The sequence below is a fragment of the Puma concolor genome, chromosome E4 (assembly GCF_028749965.1).
Source record: "Puma concolor isolate L17-30 chromosome E4, mPumCon1.1.hap2, whole genome shotgun sequence".
NCBI classification, from domain to species: domain Eukaryota; kingdom Metazoa; phylum Chordata; class Mammalia; order Carnivora; family Felidae; genus Puma; species Puma concolor.
In genome coordinates, this window is record NC_141683.1 from 39,484,945 (window position 1) to 39,503,841 (window position 18,897).

General features: G+C 40.6%; 2 protein-coding genes across 3 annotated transcripts in view; one reads left to right on the top strand and one right to left on the bottom strand.

Annotated features, from left to right (window-relative positions):
- The window catches only part of SPATA45 (spermatogenesis associated 45), a 31,132-nt gene extending 30,580 nt beyond the window's left edge, over positions 1-552 (bottom strand). Inside the window, exon 1 of one of the 2 annotated variants that reach the window (XM_086694179.1) lies at positions 395-552. The gene's annotated coding sequence lies outside the window, so the exon portion shown is untranslated. Of the gene's footprint in view, positions 1-48; positions 227-394 lie in introns of those variants that run through there. The other variant, XM_086694180.1, reaches the window with a different exon arrangement.
- Positions 551-18,897, top strand: part of FLVCR1 (FLVCR choline and heme transporter 1) — a 37,035-nt gene continuing 18,688 nt past the window's right edge. The window contains exons 1-3 of the mRNA XM_025921142.2: positions 551-1,528; positions 6,659-6,803; positions 12,370-12,510. Of these exons, the coding sequence (XP_025776927.1) occupies positions 791-1,528; positions 6,659-6,803; positions 12,370-12,510 (1,024 nt within the window). The 5' untranslated portion in view covers positions 551-790. The remainder of the gene's footprint in view (positions 1,529-6,658; positions 6,804-12,369; positions 12,511-18,897) is intronic.

Below are 18,897 nucleotides of genomic sequence, written 5' to 3' on the forward strand. Positions count from 1 at the left end.
GGGGCGGTTCCAACTTCACAAGGGCAGATTTCTGACGAAATCTCTTACTTGGATTGAAACCCTTTCTGGTGTTTTCCCTCTGCCGAGGTGGCACGAACATCTGAAACGTGGTCCTGTCTGCTCTAAAGGAAGGGTCCGATCTTGACAGACAGCTGTGCTGGGGCGAGGCCAAATTCGTCCTCTGACTGTGGACCTGGCCGTAGGGGAGCCCCTCTTCGTCTGCCTCTTTGTCTCCGGCGTTTCTGCCTACCCCTTGCTCCCAGTCCCGAGTGGCCGAGTGGCCCAGGCCGCCTCTCACCCTCCCGCGCACCCTTTGCACCTCCTTCCTCCCTCTCTCCACGTCTGTTACTCGGGGCTACAGCATCCTTCCGGGGAGGAGGACGCCCAGCCTTACCTTCCAGCCCCGCCTTCCGGCTTTCCTCCCGGCAAATTTGCTCCCGCCTCCTCCCTCACGGAAGCTCCCCGATTGGCTTACGCGCTGGGAGGCGACTCCCACTGATTGGTCAGCGGGCCGTCACCCGCGGTGACATGACGTTGTTGGGGCGGGGCCTGGCGCAGGGTGACCGCGGGCCTGGAGGCGCTCGAGTACATCTGCTTCGCCTGCGGACTCCGACTGCTCGGGCTGAGGTTCGCGGCTCACACTCGGGCTCACTCTGCCGGGGAAAGGGTCGCATGAGCGGTGGGCCAAGGGGTTGGGGTTGGGGTGCAGGGAGGGCCTCGGGTCCTGGGCCCGGGGTGCGGAGGGGGGAGGAGGGCCGGGGCTCGAGGCGGCGCGGGGGACCCCAGGGACATGGTGAAGCTGAACGATGAGGAGGGGGCAGCGATGGCACCCGGGCACCAGCCCACGAATGGATACCTCCTGGTGCCGGGAGGCGAGCCCCCCGGAAAGGTGAGCGCCGAGCTGCAGAACGGGCCCAAAGCCGGCTGCCTGACCCTGAATGGAGTGTCTCGGGAGAGCCTCGCTGCCGCGGCGGAAGCCCTATGCAGGCCGCAGACTCCGTTGGCTCCAGAGGAGGAGACCCAGACTCGGCTGCTGCCCACGGGCCCCGGGGAAGAGACCCCGGGGACCGAGGGCTCCCCGGCTCCCCAGACCGCGCTGTCTGCGCGGCGGTTTGTGGTGCTCCTGATCTTCAGCCTGTACTCGCTGGTGAACGCCTTTCAGTGGATCCAGTACAGTGTCATCAGCAACGTCTTCGAGGGCTTCTACGGCGTCTCCTCCCTGCACATTGACTGGCTGTCCATGGTGTACATGCTGGCCTACGTGCCCCTCATCTTCCCGGCCACGTGGCTGCTGGACACCAGAGGCCTACGGCTCACCGCCTTGCTGGGCTCAGGCCTCAACTGCCTGGGCGCCTGGGTCAAGTGCGCCAGCGTGCAGCAGCATCTCTTCTGGGTCACCATGCTGGGCCAGTGCCTCTGCTCCGTGGCCCAGGTGTTCATTCTCGGCTTGCCCTCCCGCATCGCCTCGGTGTGGTTTGGGCCCAAGGAGGTATCCACGGCTTGTGCCACCGCCGTGCTAGGCAATCAGGTAAGGACTAGGGTGATAGATGAAAATCGGATCCTTAAAGAACCACATAAAGTACTAGGCTGTATGAGCTGAGCATATGGATGGACCCTCAGGAGGCAGTTGTGTATAAATGAAGGAAAGGAGATGTGTAGTCATAAGATAGGAGGCAGTCTTGGATTAAAGAGGACGTTCGATTTATTTGTAAGGATAGAACTTTGAAAAGCGGTTTAAAGTGACCGCCTTATCTTGCTTTGAGAATGACCTATAAAATAATGAACTGAACTGAACTGGCCCATATAACCCTAACATCATAGAAAACTTGTCAGCGTAGTAAGGAATGAGACTTAGGCAGGTATTAGGGTCACCCCCAGTGTTTTCTTTGTAAAAGGAAGGTGTTGGATTCTGGGAAGTTTGTTCTCATTTTGAGTGAGCAGCTCCTGTTTTATTTTCATTCATTCATTCATTCATTTTAAAATTTTATTTATCTTTTTTAGTAATCTCTACACCCAACGGGGGCCGGAACTCATGACTCCCGAGATCAAGAGTTGCATGCTCTTCCCACAAAGCCAGCCAGGCGCCCCTCCTGTTTAATTTTATATATTAGCAGTCAGCAGAGTGCCTGGCACATGACACTTATAAATGACAGCGAAATAAATGTTCTGGTGGTAAAGACCTCACAACATTCCTGAATCCACTTAGCGATTGTTAACAGTAAGAAAATGCAAGACAGATCACAGATCATGGAACCTGTTGTAAAAGCGTGGCTTATTTTGTCAATTGTTCCTTAAAGTGCTTCCTAGTCCTTCTAACACAATAGGTTCAAATTCCAGCAGCATTCCAGTAGCATTACTAAGTGGAATGGTGTGTGTGTGTGTGTGTGTGTGTGTGTGTGTGTGTGTGTGTGTGTTGTAGTTGAAGACTGATTCTTTTATTGTTAACACATTTTGCAAGTGGAGTTCTGTGATACTTTCTGTACATTGTATTGAGTGTTCATTCAGCTTGAGTAGAACGTAGTTAAAAGTCTGTCAACCAAGAACTTCACGCAATAAGATTTAGCTAAAAATCTATAAAAAGACTAGCTCTACATGCTTCCTACTTTTTCTTTATTTTCTTTGTCTAAAAGTACAGAAGAAAGGGTAGCTTGAACTGTAGTTGTTGTGTATTCAAAATAATTTATATAACTGATATTTTAGTTGGTTGCTTTCATGTGTTTAGATAGGAACTGTTTTCTTAAAGTATTTTTCACTAACAAAATTATATTCAATATTAATACTTCATTGAGCATGACAGAAATATTAACTCCATATCTATGGATTATCTGTTTATGAACAATAAATGGAAATGTTTTCCCATAGGCAGATTTTCCCTCTAACATTTAGCGCACCTCTGCCTTCTTCCTATAAGGAAGGTGTTCTCGTCCCTCCTGTGGCTCTAGTAGCTGTGAACTTGCTCATGGCCCCCATCTTCAGCCTAAATTGTGGAGTGATCATTCATAATAATATTCAACATTATTGAATAAGAACCTGGCACTATGCTAAGTATTTTACATGCACTGTGTCCTTGAATTTAATAATGTTAAGGTAGGAACCATTAGTCTCACCGTTTTATAGATAAAGAAACTGAGACTTGAAGGGGTAAAATTATTTTCCAAAAGTCACACAGCTAATTGGTGGCAGCATTTATACCTAAGTCCATCTGATTCCAGCATCCTAACTTTTCATTCTCCATCTCTGCTGCCAGGTCTGTAACCTGAGAGACCCTTCAAAAAAAAAAATGCTTATTTATTTATTTTTGAGAGAGAGAGCACAAGTAGGGGAGGGGCGGAGAGAGAGAGGGAGACACAGAATCCTAAGCATGCTCCAGGCTCTGAGCTGTCGGGACAAAGCCCGATGCAGGGCTTGAACTCATGAGCTGTGAGATCATGACCTGAGCCAAAATCGGATGCTTAAACTAGTCCAAGGTGCCCCTTGAGAGACTCTTTATTTTGTATTTTTATTTAAAAAAAATTAAGTTTATTTATTTATTTTTGAGAGTGGGGGCAGAGAGAGAGGGAGAGAGCAAGAATCCCAAGCAGGCTCCGCACTGTCAGCACAGAGCCTGATGTGGGCTCGAACTCACAAACCGGGAGATCATGACCTGAGCCAAAAACAGGGGTCGGACACTTAACCGACCAAGCCCCCCAGGCACCCCAAGAGACCCGTTTTAAAACATAGATCAGGGGTGCCTGGGCAGCTCAGTCGGTTGGGCATCTGACTTTGGCTCAGGTCATGATCTAGCGGTTTGTAGGTTCAAGCCCCACATCTGGCTCTGTGCTGATACCTCAGAGCCTGGAGCCTGCTTCGGATTCTGTGTCTCCCTCTCTCTCTGTGCTCCAACCCCTCTCGTGCTCTGTCTCTCTCTGTCCCTCAAAGATGAATAAATGTTAAAAAAAAAAAATTAAAAAAAAGAACATAGATCAGATCCTGTCATTGCTCTGCTTTGAACTTGCCAGTGATTTCCCATAATACCTAAAATCTAAACTCTACTCGAAAATGTCTTCTTCTGTTCCTTAAACAACACTAATTTTGGATTTTGTGTAAGGGCCTTTGCAGAAACATCCTCTCTGCCTGGAATGTTCTTCCTCTTAGGGTCACATTATTACATCCTTACTCTCACTTAACTTTCAGTTTAAATTCATTTTAAATATCATTTAGTGGTGTTTCTTGACGATCCCCTTTAGAGTTGCCCAGTCACTCATTACATCCTTATACTATCTCCATATAGCACTTACCACATCTGATATATTTATATGCTTATGTATTCATTGTTATTATTCATTTCCCAAACCCGCCGTTAGATTCTAAGTGTCATGAAAATAGGCGTGTGGTCTGAACGTATACAGTTGTATCTCCAGCCTTTAATGCAGTTCCTGGCACATTGTCGATTTTCTATAAAATTTTGTTGAATACATGAATGAGCTTCAGACTCATATAGATACTGTGGGGCTGAATATTTCCATATGATTCCACCCATCAAAATTTACCTCGTCTTTTAGTTCATTTCTCTTCCCTTCTACTGCTACTGTCTTAGCTTTGGCCACCTGCAGCCCTTACCTAGAGCTTGCTGACTGATTTTCCTATCGGCAACCCTTGCTCTTTTCCTGCTACTCTGCACATTTATCCCCTGTGGTCTTCATAACATGCACATCTGTTCAGGGTACTCCCTTGCCCTCTGCAGTGGCTTCCTTTGCCTTTAGGATAGAATTCAAGCTCTATAATGTGACAATGTGAGACCCTCCGGATCTGCCTCCTGCCAGCTCCTCTGCTTCGCCTCTGCACACCCACCATTCCTCACATCCACATTCCGTCACTGCTCTGAGGGGTATTGTCCACAACTTGCAGCCTCTCACAAGGTCATGGTCTTTTCCTTCCTCTGTACATGATGGCCCCTTGATTGGGAACACTCCGGTTTCACTTGGCTAATTCCAATTTCTTCTTCAGATCTTAGCTCCTGCAGAAATCTTTCCTGAACCCCAAGTATATACAAGGTGCTCCTTCAAAGTAGTGTCTTAGCTAGAGTGTATACCCCAGCTTGTATACCCAAACTGTATACCCCAGTTTGCCTGGGATGGTCCAGGTATACAGTTGTTCATTAGGCTAATTACTCATGTAGTCCCTTTCACTCTGAATAGTGTCCTTGTTCAGATAATAGATCACATGATCATCCAGGTTTACCTCTCCATCACTGTACTTACCACACTCTATTGTAATTACTTGTTTAATGTCTCTATTGAGCTTTTTGTAAGGGAGCAAATGAAGTATTTGGTGACTATTAGTGTCTGCCTCAGGTGCCTTTTGGAAACCTGTCTTGGGCCCTTCCTCCTCACCTTCACCCCTGAAAGAATCTATCTTTCTCTGTTGAGCTCCCTTAATACTTTGATTTTATTTGTTTCATTGTGATTATCATATTCAACCTTATGTTTTTCTTACTGCAGTGAAATTCATATTGCATAAAATTAACCATCTTAAAGTATAGCTCAATGGTATTTAGTACATTCCCAGTGTTGTACAACCATCACCTCCCTCTAGTTCCAAAACATTTTTATCTCCCCTCAAAGAAGACCCAATACCCACTTAGCAGTCACTCCTCACTCCCTGTTGCTTCTTTCCCCTGGTAACCACTAATTTGCTTTCTCTCTCTATAGATTCACCTGTCCTAGACATAGCATGTAAATGGAATCGTACAATATGTGACCTTTTATTTCTGGCTTCTTTCACTTAGGATGTTTTCAAAGTTCATCCATGTTGTAGCATATATTAGTACTTCATTCTTTTTATGGCCAAATAATCTTTCATTGTATGGACATACCACATTTTGTTTATCCATTCATCTGCTGATAGACATATGGGTTGTTTCCACCTTCTGACTATTGCAGTAGGGTGCTATGAATATTCATGTATAATATTTGATATTTGTTTGAATACCTGTTTTCAGTTTTTGCCACACTGGCGGCACTATTTTACAATCCTACTAACTGTACAAGGGTTGTAATTTTTCCACGTCTTGCCAATGTTTGTTATTTTCTAATTTTTTGTTTGTTTGTTTATTACTGCCATCCTTGTGGGTAAGAAATGGTATCTCGTTATGGTGTTGATTTGCATTTCCCTACTAATTAACTTACGTTGAACATTTTTCTTCACGTGTTTGTTGAACATTTATATAGATCTTCTTTGGAAAAATGTGTATTCAAGTCCTTTGCCCATTTTTGAATTGGTTATCTGTCTTTTTGCTGTCGAGTTGTGAGAGTTCTCTATGTATTCTGGATAGTAGACCCTTCTTAGATATACGATTTGCAAATATTTTCTCCCATTCTATACATCATCTTTTCTCAGCCTTATGCTGCATATTCTTATTCCCCTTTTTGATTGTAAGCATCTAACGGGTAAGGACCGTACCTTATACATCTTTACAGCAGACTCATTCAGATAGTAGGAGTTTGTTGAATAGGAAAGACATTTGTCAGCACTTACCCTTTCACATTAGAACATGGTGCTTTAGGGTTTACACCTGACACCTCAAATACTGGCTGTCTTCTCTATGTTGTAATAATTGCCAGTTTGTCCTTTTTTTCTCTTATACTAATGGCTATTAACAGGGTTATTTATTTTACAGCTTGGAGCTGCCATTGGCTTTTTGCTGCCACCAGTGTTAGTGCCCAACACGCAGAATAACACAGATCTTCTGGCCTGTAATATCAGCACCATGTTTTATGGAACATCATCTGTTGCCACGTTTTTATGTTTTTTAACAATAATTGGTGAGTGAATTTTTTCCCCTATTGCTTAAATAGATAAATGCATGACAAACACATGAAAATAAAAATAGCTAACCCTCAACATTTGTATGCTAATATCTCCAGTGCCATTTGCTTGTTTCATTCTTGCTGTTGCCCTTGTTCAGATAACGAACGCTACAACTCTAGGGATATGTTATGGTCGGCTACATCTCTTTAAATATTGTAAAGGTTTGAACACTAATTCATCTAATTTACCTCCCTACTAACTTTTCTTCCCAGATGACTGTTGTTGCAAACATATTAGCTGCCTCCTCTTTGCATACTCCTCTACGTGTTCTGCATCTTATGCTAACATAGCCAGGAACAAGTTCTTCTCATGCTTTAAATGATGCAAATAGGCTACAACTTTTTTTTTTTTTTAACGATAAATCCCTCCAAGGATCCCCATTTTAACAATTAACTGGATCTGAAAATGTTGACCGGTGCACGATCCTGGGCAGCAGCAAGCTGTTCAGCAGAATCTCAGACCGGCAACCGTCTGCTTGTTAGGCCACTCCAGCAAAGCCCTGCTGCCTCCAGTCGTCACTGAGTCCTCTCGTCTGGGCCTGTCTCTTGAAGCAGTCAGTCAAAATCAGCTGCAAGCAGCCATCAGCAGTTTGGAAGAAGGTTTGGGAAGGTCTGCTTTTTAAAGTTTATTTTTATTTTTTTAATTAAACTTTTAAATTTTAATTTAATTTTTTTAGAGAGAGAGAGGGAAAGAGAATGAGCAGGGGAGGGGCAGAGAGAGAGAGAGAGAGAGAGGGAGAGAGAATCCCAAGCAGGCTCCACACTCAGCATGGAGCCCGATGCGGGGCTCGATCCCACGACCCTTGGATCATGACCTGAGCCGAAATCAAGAGTCAATGCTTAACCGGCTGAGCCACCCAGGTGCTCCTAAAGTTTATTTTTAATGGGAAACAATTTTGATTTCAGGCAAAAGGATAGGTTTTTTTAAATAATATGTTTGCTAATATAACTATAATATTGCCCTTTGGGCACTCAGTATTGTTTAAGACTCAGTATGTCTTAAATTGATTTGAAGAAGAAAGCAACTTTAAAGTAAAAAGGCCATCTTTTAATCATTAACATTTACATCAAGTTGCATTATAGCTGGAGTTTTAAAATTTATAGATTAATTTTTACTACGGCTGTAATGAAAAATTCAAATTTTGTGATCTCCAGATATGAAATCTTTAGTTTTCAAAGAAATGTAGGCTGAAGACAGTTTTGATAGAGACTGCCTCTATAGGTGAACTGCCCATATATTTAATCTCCCAAAGATAATGAACAAAATACTCTCTTGGTAGCATATAAAGTATGCTGACACGTCCAACCTACTTACGGTTGGTTTTTATGTTTCAATTAGGGAGTGACACATTTGCCCTGTACAGACTACTGAAAAAGGACAAATTATCCCTGTACTATTTTAGCAATTTAACAAAGATATAAACAAAATCTACAGTTGGCCCTCCAACAACATGGGTTTGAACTTCACAGGCCCACTTATACATGGGTTTTTTATAGTCCTATAAATGTATTTTCTCTTCCTTATGATTTTCTTAGTAACATGTTCTTTTCTCTAGCTTGCTTTATTTTAAGAATACCAGGGGCGCCTGGGTGGCTCAGCTGGTTGAGCGTCCAGCTCTTGATGTCGGCTCAGGTCATGATCTCGTGGTTGTGCGATGGAGCCCTACATCGGGCTCTGCACTGAGCATGGAGCCTTCTTGGAACTCTCTCTCTCCCTCTGCCCCTCTCCCCTACTTGCTCTCTGGTCAGCAGTAGGCTATTAGTTATTAAGTTTGGGGGGAGTCAGAAGTCATTCATGAATTTTCAACTGTGTAGGGGATTGGTGCCCCAAACCCCCACATTGTTCGGGGTTAACTGTTTATTTTTTAAAAACAAACTCTTAAGTCTACTTTTCTGGTAGCTGTATTTGATTTGCTAAATGAAATGTAGTTTATATACATTGTGCATAAATGGATCCTCTGTTAGCACTAGGGATTATTAAAAATGTAAAACCCTCTTTCCTTTGATTGCTTGTGTTATCTTCACATCAGTTCTGGTTTTCCTTTTTCTATTGTCTTCAGTTGCTTGTCTCTTCGGAAGAAGTGAGAGAACAGGTTCTATAGGTGATATCTATACATATGAAATTATGTGTATGACGCATATGTGTTTAAGCATATCTATATGAGATGCTACAAAGATAAGATACTTATTTGTCAAGGAAGGGGACAAAAAGACAATAATAATAGGTGTGACCGTTGACATGGCACCCTGTGTTATTTGAGAAATTAAGAGACCTATTCATGTACATTATTGCTTATTTATATACTCATGGTCTGAATAGACAGTGGAAATGGAGCAGGGAAAAAAGGACTCACTGTCAAATTTTGCTTGGTGACCTGTAATCTTAATGTTATGATGCCAAGCATAGAATAAATGCAAGATAATTTACAGTTGTGACATGAAAGTCTCAGGTTGAAATTGTGATACTTAAACAAAAAATGTACTTATTTTTCTTATTCCCAAATATTTGTGATTGAGGGAGATATGGGCTATTTTTAAAATCCCTACTCAAATGTCCTTAATCACTAAGGGACAGTCCTACTTCCCTCGAAATTCTACCCATAAATACTTTGGAAGCCCAACCAAATCTGGTAAAGTAATTTGGCTTTGCTGATGCTTTTCAGCAACGTGTCATATACTGAATTGGTATTCAGCAGTCTTTCAAAAATGCTATCTTGAGGCTTCATGCCATGTAACCCTCCTGCCTTCCCTCATGGAACTTACATGTGAATGTAATCTGTCTAGCATTTCTAGGAATTAACCCAAGCCTTCCACTGAATTGCACACTAATACCTCATTCTTCACACCCCACATGATTATACCCTCTAACATGTGGTTGTTTGGTAAGTACCGAACGTGTTTAAAGGCACGTTACATGCTGTATCCTTCAGTCTTCACAGCCGTATGAGGATGGTACTATTATCATTCCCATTTTATAGATGAGGAAAGTGAGGCACAGAACGTAAGTGAATTTAACCTATCCATGGTCACAGTAAATACTGAAGGTGAAATTTGCACCCAGGTACCCTAAGTCCATATTTAAAATGTTATGTATAAAAATAGGTCATTTTAATTTTTATTTAGTTTTGTTTTTGCTCCACTTCAAATTGCTCTTGTATAAGTAGTGATGCTGTTGTATTTGAAAGCTGTTCTTGTGCAGCACAGCAGTAAACTATATCACTTAACTCAAGTATGTGTGTTAAAATGCTTACCATCCTGATTCACTAACATGAGTGAATGAGAGAAACCAAAAGTAATGGCAATCAGCATATTTAATGTTACGGCACTTAAACACATGAATAAAGAACATGTATGCGTAATTTTACTTTTGATTCTTATGTTCAGGATATTTATATATAGGCTGCTATTATAAACTTTTAACAGAAATATGTTTCACCCAGGCTATGAGAATTTCAAGCCCCTGAGATAAAGTCTCTGACTTCTTAAAAATAAATATTCCTCAAAAAGACAATGTATTTTGTGTAGCATTCAATAATTACAAAATTATTTTGCAAATGTCACATAATCCTCATAGCAGCTTGTTGTTATTTCCATTTTATGAATGAGAAATCTATAGTTGAGAGACAGGAATTGACTTCTTCAGAGTTATACAAAATATGAGGCAGAGCCAGTATTCAAACCTTTACATGTCTTCTAATAAGCTAATATGTGTAATGTCTGCTTGAATCAAACAAGGACAAATAATGAAATCAAAAGGTAATGTTATTACCTAATTCCAAAAAGTAGAAGTACTCCTAAACACAATAGATATGCTTATTCATCATGGGAGAAAAAGTTTGAATATGGTGCCCCCCAAATCCTTTGGCTACTTTGGAGAATAACTGCTTTAATAGTTTATTACTATCACTATTATTTATTATTATTATTAATTATTATTATTATTATGTAAGCTCTGTGCCCAGTGTGGGGCTTGAACTCACGACCCTAAGATCAAGAGTCGCATGTTCTAACAACTGAGCCAGCCAGGTGCCCCGGTAGTTAATCATTTTATTGGCTCACGCTTTTGGTGGGGAGAAGAAAGTAGAAGACTATTGCTTTTTAGTTTTCAAGGGAGAAAGAAAAGCCATATTTCATCATTTGAAAGAATTAGTGCCAAGTGAACAGGGGCGGAGACCCTGTTTTCTGTTCCTCTGTTTCCTTTTCTTCGTATAGAATTAAACCTGACTTTAGTGTATTGTGTAGCTAATACAGGCCTGATTTTATCCAACAGGGCAGTTAATTACCTGAAACTAAACGATAACACGTGTATTCAGGAAATAAATTTAGTAGAGTTGAAGATTAATAAGAATTGTTTTCATTTTGAATTGGAGTTCAAAGCTGAGCCTTTTATACTTACTTTACCAGAGTAAATAAAAACCTAAGAGGCTTAAGACTCACTCAATCCCCATGACTCCCTTGTAAGCATGGTTTTTACATTCTAAAGTTTTGTTTTACAACTGTGTGAGTTGTGTATTACCAATATTAATGAAAAGAGATATCTCCTATCTTAACTAGGACACAAAGAGACTTTCAGGAAAGGACAACAGACGCCCTCCACAGTGCAAGGAGCAGATAGGGTGAACGGAAGAGGAGGGATTGCAACAACTTAAACATTTTATGTCTACCAGTCCAGTCCTCTGATGTAAGCATATTAACCAGTGAATATTCATGAGTATATCTCCTCTTGAATTAGTTGTGACACCTGTAAAAATAGAAGTCTGTTTTAGTTTGGTTAAGTTTTCAGTATATCGTAATTAACTGATGTTTTGGTGAGCTCTGCAGCTATGAATCCACCTGGACCTGTTTCAATTCTAGAGGTGTAATTAGATCAGTTGATAAATTTCATATCAAAATTTAAAAGTAAATAGTTAACTAACTCAAGATAATCTTCTAAGAGTCCAATAACAGGGGCGCCTGGGTGGCTCAGTCGGTTAAGCGTCCGACTTCCACTCAGGTCACGATCTTGCGGTCTGTGAGTTCGAGCCCCGCGTCGGGCTCAGGGCTGATGGCTCGGAGCCTGGAGTCTGCTTCAGATTCTGTGTCTCCCTCTCTCTCTGCCCCTCCCCCGTTCATGCTCTGTTTCTCTCTGTCTCAAAAATAAATAAATGTTTAAAAAAAAAAGTTCAATAAACATATCGGTTTGCTTATTTCTGATGTTACCTCCAATTACAAATTGAACTAAATTTAGAAATGGAATTGTTGACTACCTACTATGATAAAAATTAATCTTGCTTAACTGAAAATGGAATAATCAGTGAGCAAGGTTGTGGCATGTTATTGATGGTTTTGCAGTTAAGTCATGTGAACTGGCCAAATCTCTGAGTCGTAGTCAGTTTCGGGGGACCAGGAGGACATTCCTCACTTAAAAATCAATGAAACTGAAAGCCTCACTATAAGACTCTCACTACCTCTTTAAATTTAAACTGATTTAGTCCACTCACTAAATACGTGTATTTAATTTCCTTTTCATGTCTGTTTGTAGCATTCAAAGAAAAACCTCAGTATCCGCCAAGTCAGGCTCAAGCAGCTCTTCAAAACAGCCCCCCTGCTGAGTACTCCTATAAGAAATCAATAAGGAACCTATTTAGAAACGTTCCCTTTGTCCTTCTATTGATCACTTATGGTAAGTGGTTTTCTTTTATTTTCTGCGATGTCTCTGTAAACCTTTGAGCATTGTAGATTATTTTCGTTTAATCTAGTGGTTTGAGCTTTAATGAGCTAGGTTTGTTAACTGTAAAAATAATCACGGCACAGTCATAAATTTTGAACTAAAAGTGAAAACTTCAGGATGGATATTCTTACACGTTTTTAAAACAAAAACAAATAATAGATCTCAAATAGACAAATTCTGTCAACTTTTTTGTTTCCACAGAGTATTTTAAGTCCTTTATAAATTACTGTAAGCTTATGGGAAACGTCACCAACAGCTCCCTTCTCTGACCCTGTGCAAACTGGCGTCTGTTTGGACCTACCCAGTCAGGACTAGACACTAATGCGATCACCTTACCCAGTTCTAACTTGAAAAAGAATTCTCACCCTTCTAGATATTTCAGGACAGCTGACAGATACTCCTGACACTGTGGCCTTGACTGCAGGCACCAACATATTTGCCTCCCTTCAGAGTTTGCTGACAGTTCATTCTTTGTTTTCCTTAAAAACATTTTTTTAATGTTTATTTTTAATGTTTATTTTTGAATGTTTAATGTTTATTTTTATTAATGTTAATGTTATTTTTGAAGACAGAGAGTGAGTGGGGGAGGGACAGAGAGAGAGGGAGAGAGAGAGACACAGAATCCGAAGCAGGCTCCAGGCTCCGAGCTGTCAGCACAGAGCCCGACGCGGGGCTCGAACTCAGGAGCCGTGAGATCATGACCTGAGCCAAAGTGGGACGCTTAACTGACCGAGCCACCCAGGTGCCCCTGTTCTTTGTTTTTCATGTTAACTCTGTTTGTATCAACTGCCAACACCCCTTATTTCTGTCTTGTCTTCAGAAGTCACTCACTGCTGTTCTCTTTCTTACATCTTTTTGGGAGTGCACACCCTAGTACATAGCTGTTTTACAAGTGGTTAAAAATTATGCCCTCATCTAAACACTCACCCTTTTACCAGGATTACTTCATCTTTTTTTCTTTTTTTTTAGTACAAATTGTTGAACACCAAAGTAGAGTGTTTAGTATGGTGAGTCCCTATGTACCCATCATCACCCAGCTTCAATGATCAGCATTTCACCATTCTTGCTTTATTTCTTTCCTCTACTTTTTTCCTGGAATATTTTTTAAGCAGATCCCCAGATGTTATGTCATATCATCATTAATGCTTTAGCATGTCATAGTTCCTTTTCTTAATTTTGCTGGTTGCTTCTCTTGGTTAGCTTAACCCTAAAACACGTAACTGGGAGGTAGAGTAAATACAGGGGGTCATTTTTATCTATAAGAACAAATTCGTTTCTGTAGCCTATCATTTTTTTTTAATGTATGAAATTTATTGTCAAATCGGTTTCCATACAACACCCAGTGCTCATCCCAAAAGATGCCCTCTTCAGTGCCCATCACCCACCCTCTCCTCCCTCCCACCCCCCTTCAACCCTCAGTTTGTTCTTTTAAGAGTCTCTTATGCTTTGGCTCTCTCCCAACTCTAACCTCTTTTTTTTTTTCCTTCCCCCTCCCACATGGGTTTCTGTTAAGTTTCTCAGGATCCACATAAGAGTGAAAACATATGGCATCTGTCTTTCTCTGTATTATAGCCTATCATTTAAGGAAGAAAGATTCCTACCTTCTTTTATCTCTCACTGTTTCCCAAGACAAAACTTTCTTTCAGTCCATTTATAACCAACCCGTTGTCACAGACACACACGTACACAAACATGCCTCCACGTGCATATACACTGTTAATACTAGTCTCTGTAATTTTGTGCCATTACTTCTTTTACCTGAAATGTGCTCCTTTTTTCCACTAAGCGATCCTACAAGGGCCAACTTAATGTTTGCCTCACTTATTGTTCATTTTGTTATTCATTTATTTGTTTATTCCATCAGTAATTATCAACATTGACTGTAGAGTAGTGCTCTAGATACTGTGTGGGCTAAAAAGAAGCATAGTATGTGATTTCTTCCCTGAAGAAATTAGAATCCAACTGGGGACGTAATATAAACATCTAAAAAACGAACAACAGTTTAAGAGTCATTTCTTTTGTAACACATCATTTAGTACTTCCTTGATTATACATAAGTGATAAGGTGAAAATTTTTTATTTTTTTGAAATTTATAAAGGACTTCCCTATATATTATTTTATCTAACTTTTTTGAGATAGAAATATTATACCTATTTTATAAAGGATCAGAGTTCTCTTTTCTTACTTCTAAATTTTGTTTATTTGTACAAAATTTAGTAGGTTACAAAGGATGCATAGTGCACACAGTATAAAATTCACAAGGTACAAAGGGCGTACAATGAAAAACCAGTCTTCCCCCATCTCTGTCCCCAGGTTACCTCTCTGTTTCCAGGGAGTTCCCCTCCCTGGAGACAATCACTGGTACCATCTGCTTCCTTGTGAGGCTGGTATAACCTTGATACCAAAATCAGACAGGAACAGTGCAAGAAAAGAATTATAGGTCAATTTCACTTATGAAAAAAATGTAAAAATGCAAAATAAAATATTAGCTAAACTACGTTAGCAATTTATAAAAATGACAATACATCCTGGCCAAGTTTGGTTTAAGAAATGATGTACTAAACTGATTTAGCACTAGAAATTCATGAATATAATTTATCACAGTAAAAGATCAAAGAGGAAAATTTGCCCAATAGCTGAAGGAAAAGCATTTGATAGAATTCAATACCCGTTGATTAAAGACTTAGCAAACTGCAAAGAAAAATGAACTTTATGAATCTGATAAAGTTTACCTACAAAAACTCTCTACCAGACATCATTCTAAAGGCAGAACTTTAGGAGCAGCAGTATCTTTTAAAACAAGGATGTCTGTGTCATCGCTTTTATTCATCATCCAGCTGGAAGTTCTGGCTGGCTCACTAACACAAAATTTAAAAGTAGATGAGTTGAAAAGAAGAAAGTTGCTATTATTCATAGATAATATGATTATATACACTATAATCAACTATGTTGATTATCAAAAGTCATCAAACTATGGCCTATGAGTCAACTCTGTTGCCTTTTTTATAAATAAAGTTTTGTTTGTTTACATATTGTCTATTGCTGCTTTTGAGCTGCAAGGGTAGCACTGAGTAGTTGCATAAGAGACCCCAGCACCTGCAAAGCTAAAGATATTTACTGTCTGGCCCTTTGCAGAGAATGTTTACTGACCCCCTGATCTATAAAAATAATGCAAGAGAACCTACAGATAACTATTAAAACTAATAAGAATGAGTTCAGCAAGATTAGTAGATAATCTGACAATGTGAAAATATCAACTACATTCCTATGTATTTATAGGAGTTGTATTCCTTTTTAAAAAGATGTTTATTTCTTTATTTTGGTGGGTAGAGGGGCAGAGAGAGAGGGAGGGAGAGAATCCCAAGCAGGCTCCACACTCAGGGCGGAGCCCAACCTAGGTCTCTATTCCATGAACCATGAGATCATGACCTGAGCCCAAATCAGGAATCAGATGCTTAAATGAATGCGCCACCAAGGCACCCTGATAAGAATTGTATTCCTATAAAAAGATATTTGTATAACAGCAGCCAACACCATAAGATGTCTAGGAAAAAATCCAACAAAAGAACTTTGTAAGTTAGAAAATTAGAACGCATTAAAAGACAAGAGAAGACCTCAATTAAATGGAGAGCTATGTTTATAGAAGACTTGAGATTATAGTGATGGCAGTTAACATTACAAAACCACTGTATTAATAAATGACAGTTGCAGATTTGGATTGACAGAAAAGCCAGATACAGACACTAATTAGGACACTAAACAGAATTTACTTGCTGAAGGAATTAGAAAGAAGGGGTTGGGAAAAACCGTGGAGATTAATAATAATCCCCAGGACAGTTGGAAAACTTTCTTGACCTCATAGTCTTCACCAGAGGAGTAAGAGTTAGGGATCATAATTTTGAATGAGTGAGTCACATCATACCTTTTAGCAGTGCACCTGTCTCCTTCCATGTCTAGTATTACATATTGAAAGTTGGAGCAGAGTTGCACATGGGATGGTCTGGATAGGGACTATACTCCTGAGATAGGTTTTCAGGATTATATACAATATCCAAAACTTAGGAACCAAATAGTCCAAGCTAACATTGTTTTTGAGGTAGGGCTATTTGGAGAAAATTGTATCCCTTACTATGCCAACTATTGCTACTTGCTATCTGAAACTCAGAAAAATAATATATTCTAGGCTCAGATGACAATATCTCTTGCTATTATAATTCTTATCCAGACTCTTGCTATCCTTACTCCGGTCTGGAATAGATTCAAGATCCCATAGGATACAGCGCAGTAGAGGACCCCCAGGCCAGAGCACAGGCCTTCTTTGTTTTCCTTGGCCTCTCCAGGCTAACCTAGCTGGGTCCCTATATATTCCTGAACTCAATGGGACATGAGCAACAAAGGCCAGTTACTCAGGGTTTTTTGATATGATCTTTAGATAGCTATAGGTCTCATTTTGCAATCTTCTGTATACACAGGGTTTGTAATGGAACTTGACTACTTCTAAAATTCCTGTGAGAGAAGTAAGGGCCAAGAGCAAAGATAATTTCATTGAAGACCAAGTTGAGGGCGCATTCTTATATCAGGACATATAAAACAATGATTATTAAGATGCCGTGTAAAATCAAGGGACAGACCATTAGGTTACCGCAACAGAGTAGAGATCCCAGCGATCTACCCCTGTGTCTGTTTGCAGGCTAGGTTGTATTGTAGCAATGAAGTTCTGCCAAAAAAACCTCAGTGGCATAACACATCAAAAATGTATTTATTGCCGATACTACATGTCCATTGTGAATCGGCAGCAAGGCTCTGCTCATCAGTTAACTCAGGGATCCAGGATGACATCTTGGCACAGGCTGTTGTGATTACTAGGACAGCAAATGGGTAACATCACTTTTGCTCACATTTAAAGTCATATGGCCATGGCACTAGGTACCTGGAAGGAAAAAAACCACTACACAGTGATCCTCCCTTGTGCCTAGTTTCCTCTTCTGTGGTTTCAGTTACCCGTGATCAACCGCAGTCAGGAAGCAGGGGCAACTCCTTCTGGCCTGTCCACAGAAGCTCAGCGGTAGCCTGACACTCCGTCACACCATGTCGTTCACCTCACTTCATCTCATCACATACACACTTTGTCTTTAATCCACAGTAAGGTGAAAACAGTACAATAAGATTTTGAGAGAGACCACATTCACATAGCTTCTGTTACTGTATATTGTTATAATTGTTCTGTTCTTTTATTAGGTACTGTTGTTAATCTCTTACTCTGCCAATTTATAAATTAAACTTTAATATAGGTGTGTATGTATGTATAGGAAAAAACAGTATGCATAGGGTTGGTGCCCTCTGCAGTTCCAGGCATCCACCGGGGGACTTGGAACGTATCCCCTGCACACAAGAGAGGACTGCTGTATTTGCAGTCATCTCCAATGACTAGAAGGTGCATATATGAAAACTAGATGTTTGGTACAAGAGAAACTATACAGCGAATTGTCCTGGGATAATTGAGCAATAAAGTCAAATTAGCTCTCTATGTCATACCATGAACAAAAAATGAATCGCAGTGGATTAAAGACCAAAGGGTAAAAATGAGAACTTTAAAGTTTTAGAAGCACATGTTTTAGAAACTGGCTTTGGTATTCTTAAAAAGAATCTCTCATGTAAAAAACACAAGGGCACCTGGCTGGCTCGCAGAACATGCAGCTTTTGATCTCGAGGTTGTGAGTATCAAGTCCCACGTTGGGTATAAAGAGTGCTTAAAAATAAAATCTTGGGGCATCAGGGTGGCTCAGTCAGTTGAGCATCCAACTCTTGACTTCGGCTCAGGTCATGATTCTAGGGTTGTGGGATCAAGCTGCATGTTGAGCTCTGCACTGAGCATGGAGCCTGCTTAAGATTCTCTCTCTCTCTCTCTCTCTCTCTCTCTCTCTCCCTCTCTCTCCCTCCTTCTGCCCCTCTCCCCCACTTAGACTTCCTCTCTCTCTAAAATAAAAAAAATAAATGGGGCACCTGGGTGGCTGAGTCGGTTAACTATTCAACTTCGGTTCAGGTCATGATCTCATGGTTCGTGTGTTCGAGCCCCATGTCGGGCTCTGTACTGACAGCTCAGAGCCTGGAGCCTGCTTTGGATTCTGTGTCTTCCTGTCTCTCTGCCCCTTCCCCACTCACACAATGCTCTCTCTCGCAAAAATAAAAAATTAAAATTAAAAACAATTGTAATAAAATAAAATCTTAAAAAATAATAAAACATAAACCCTAAAGAAAAAGATTGATAAGTATGATTACATTAAGATAATGGTCTTTTCTAAAAAGATATCACGGGGGGCCCTGGGTGGCTCAGTCTG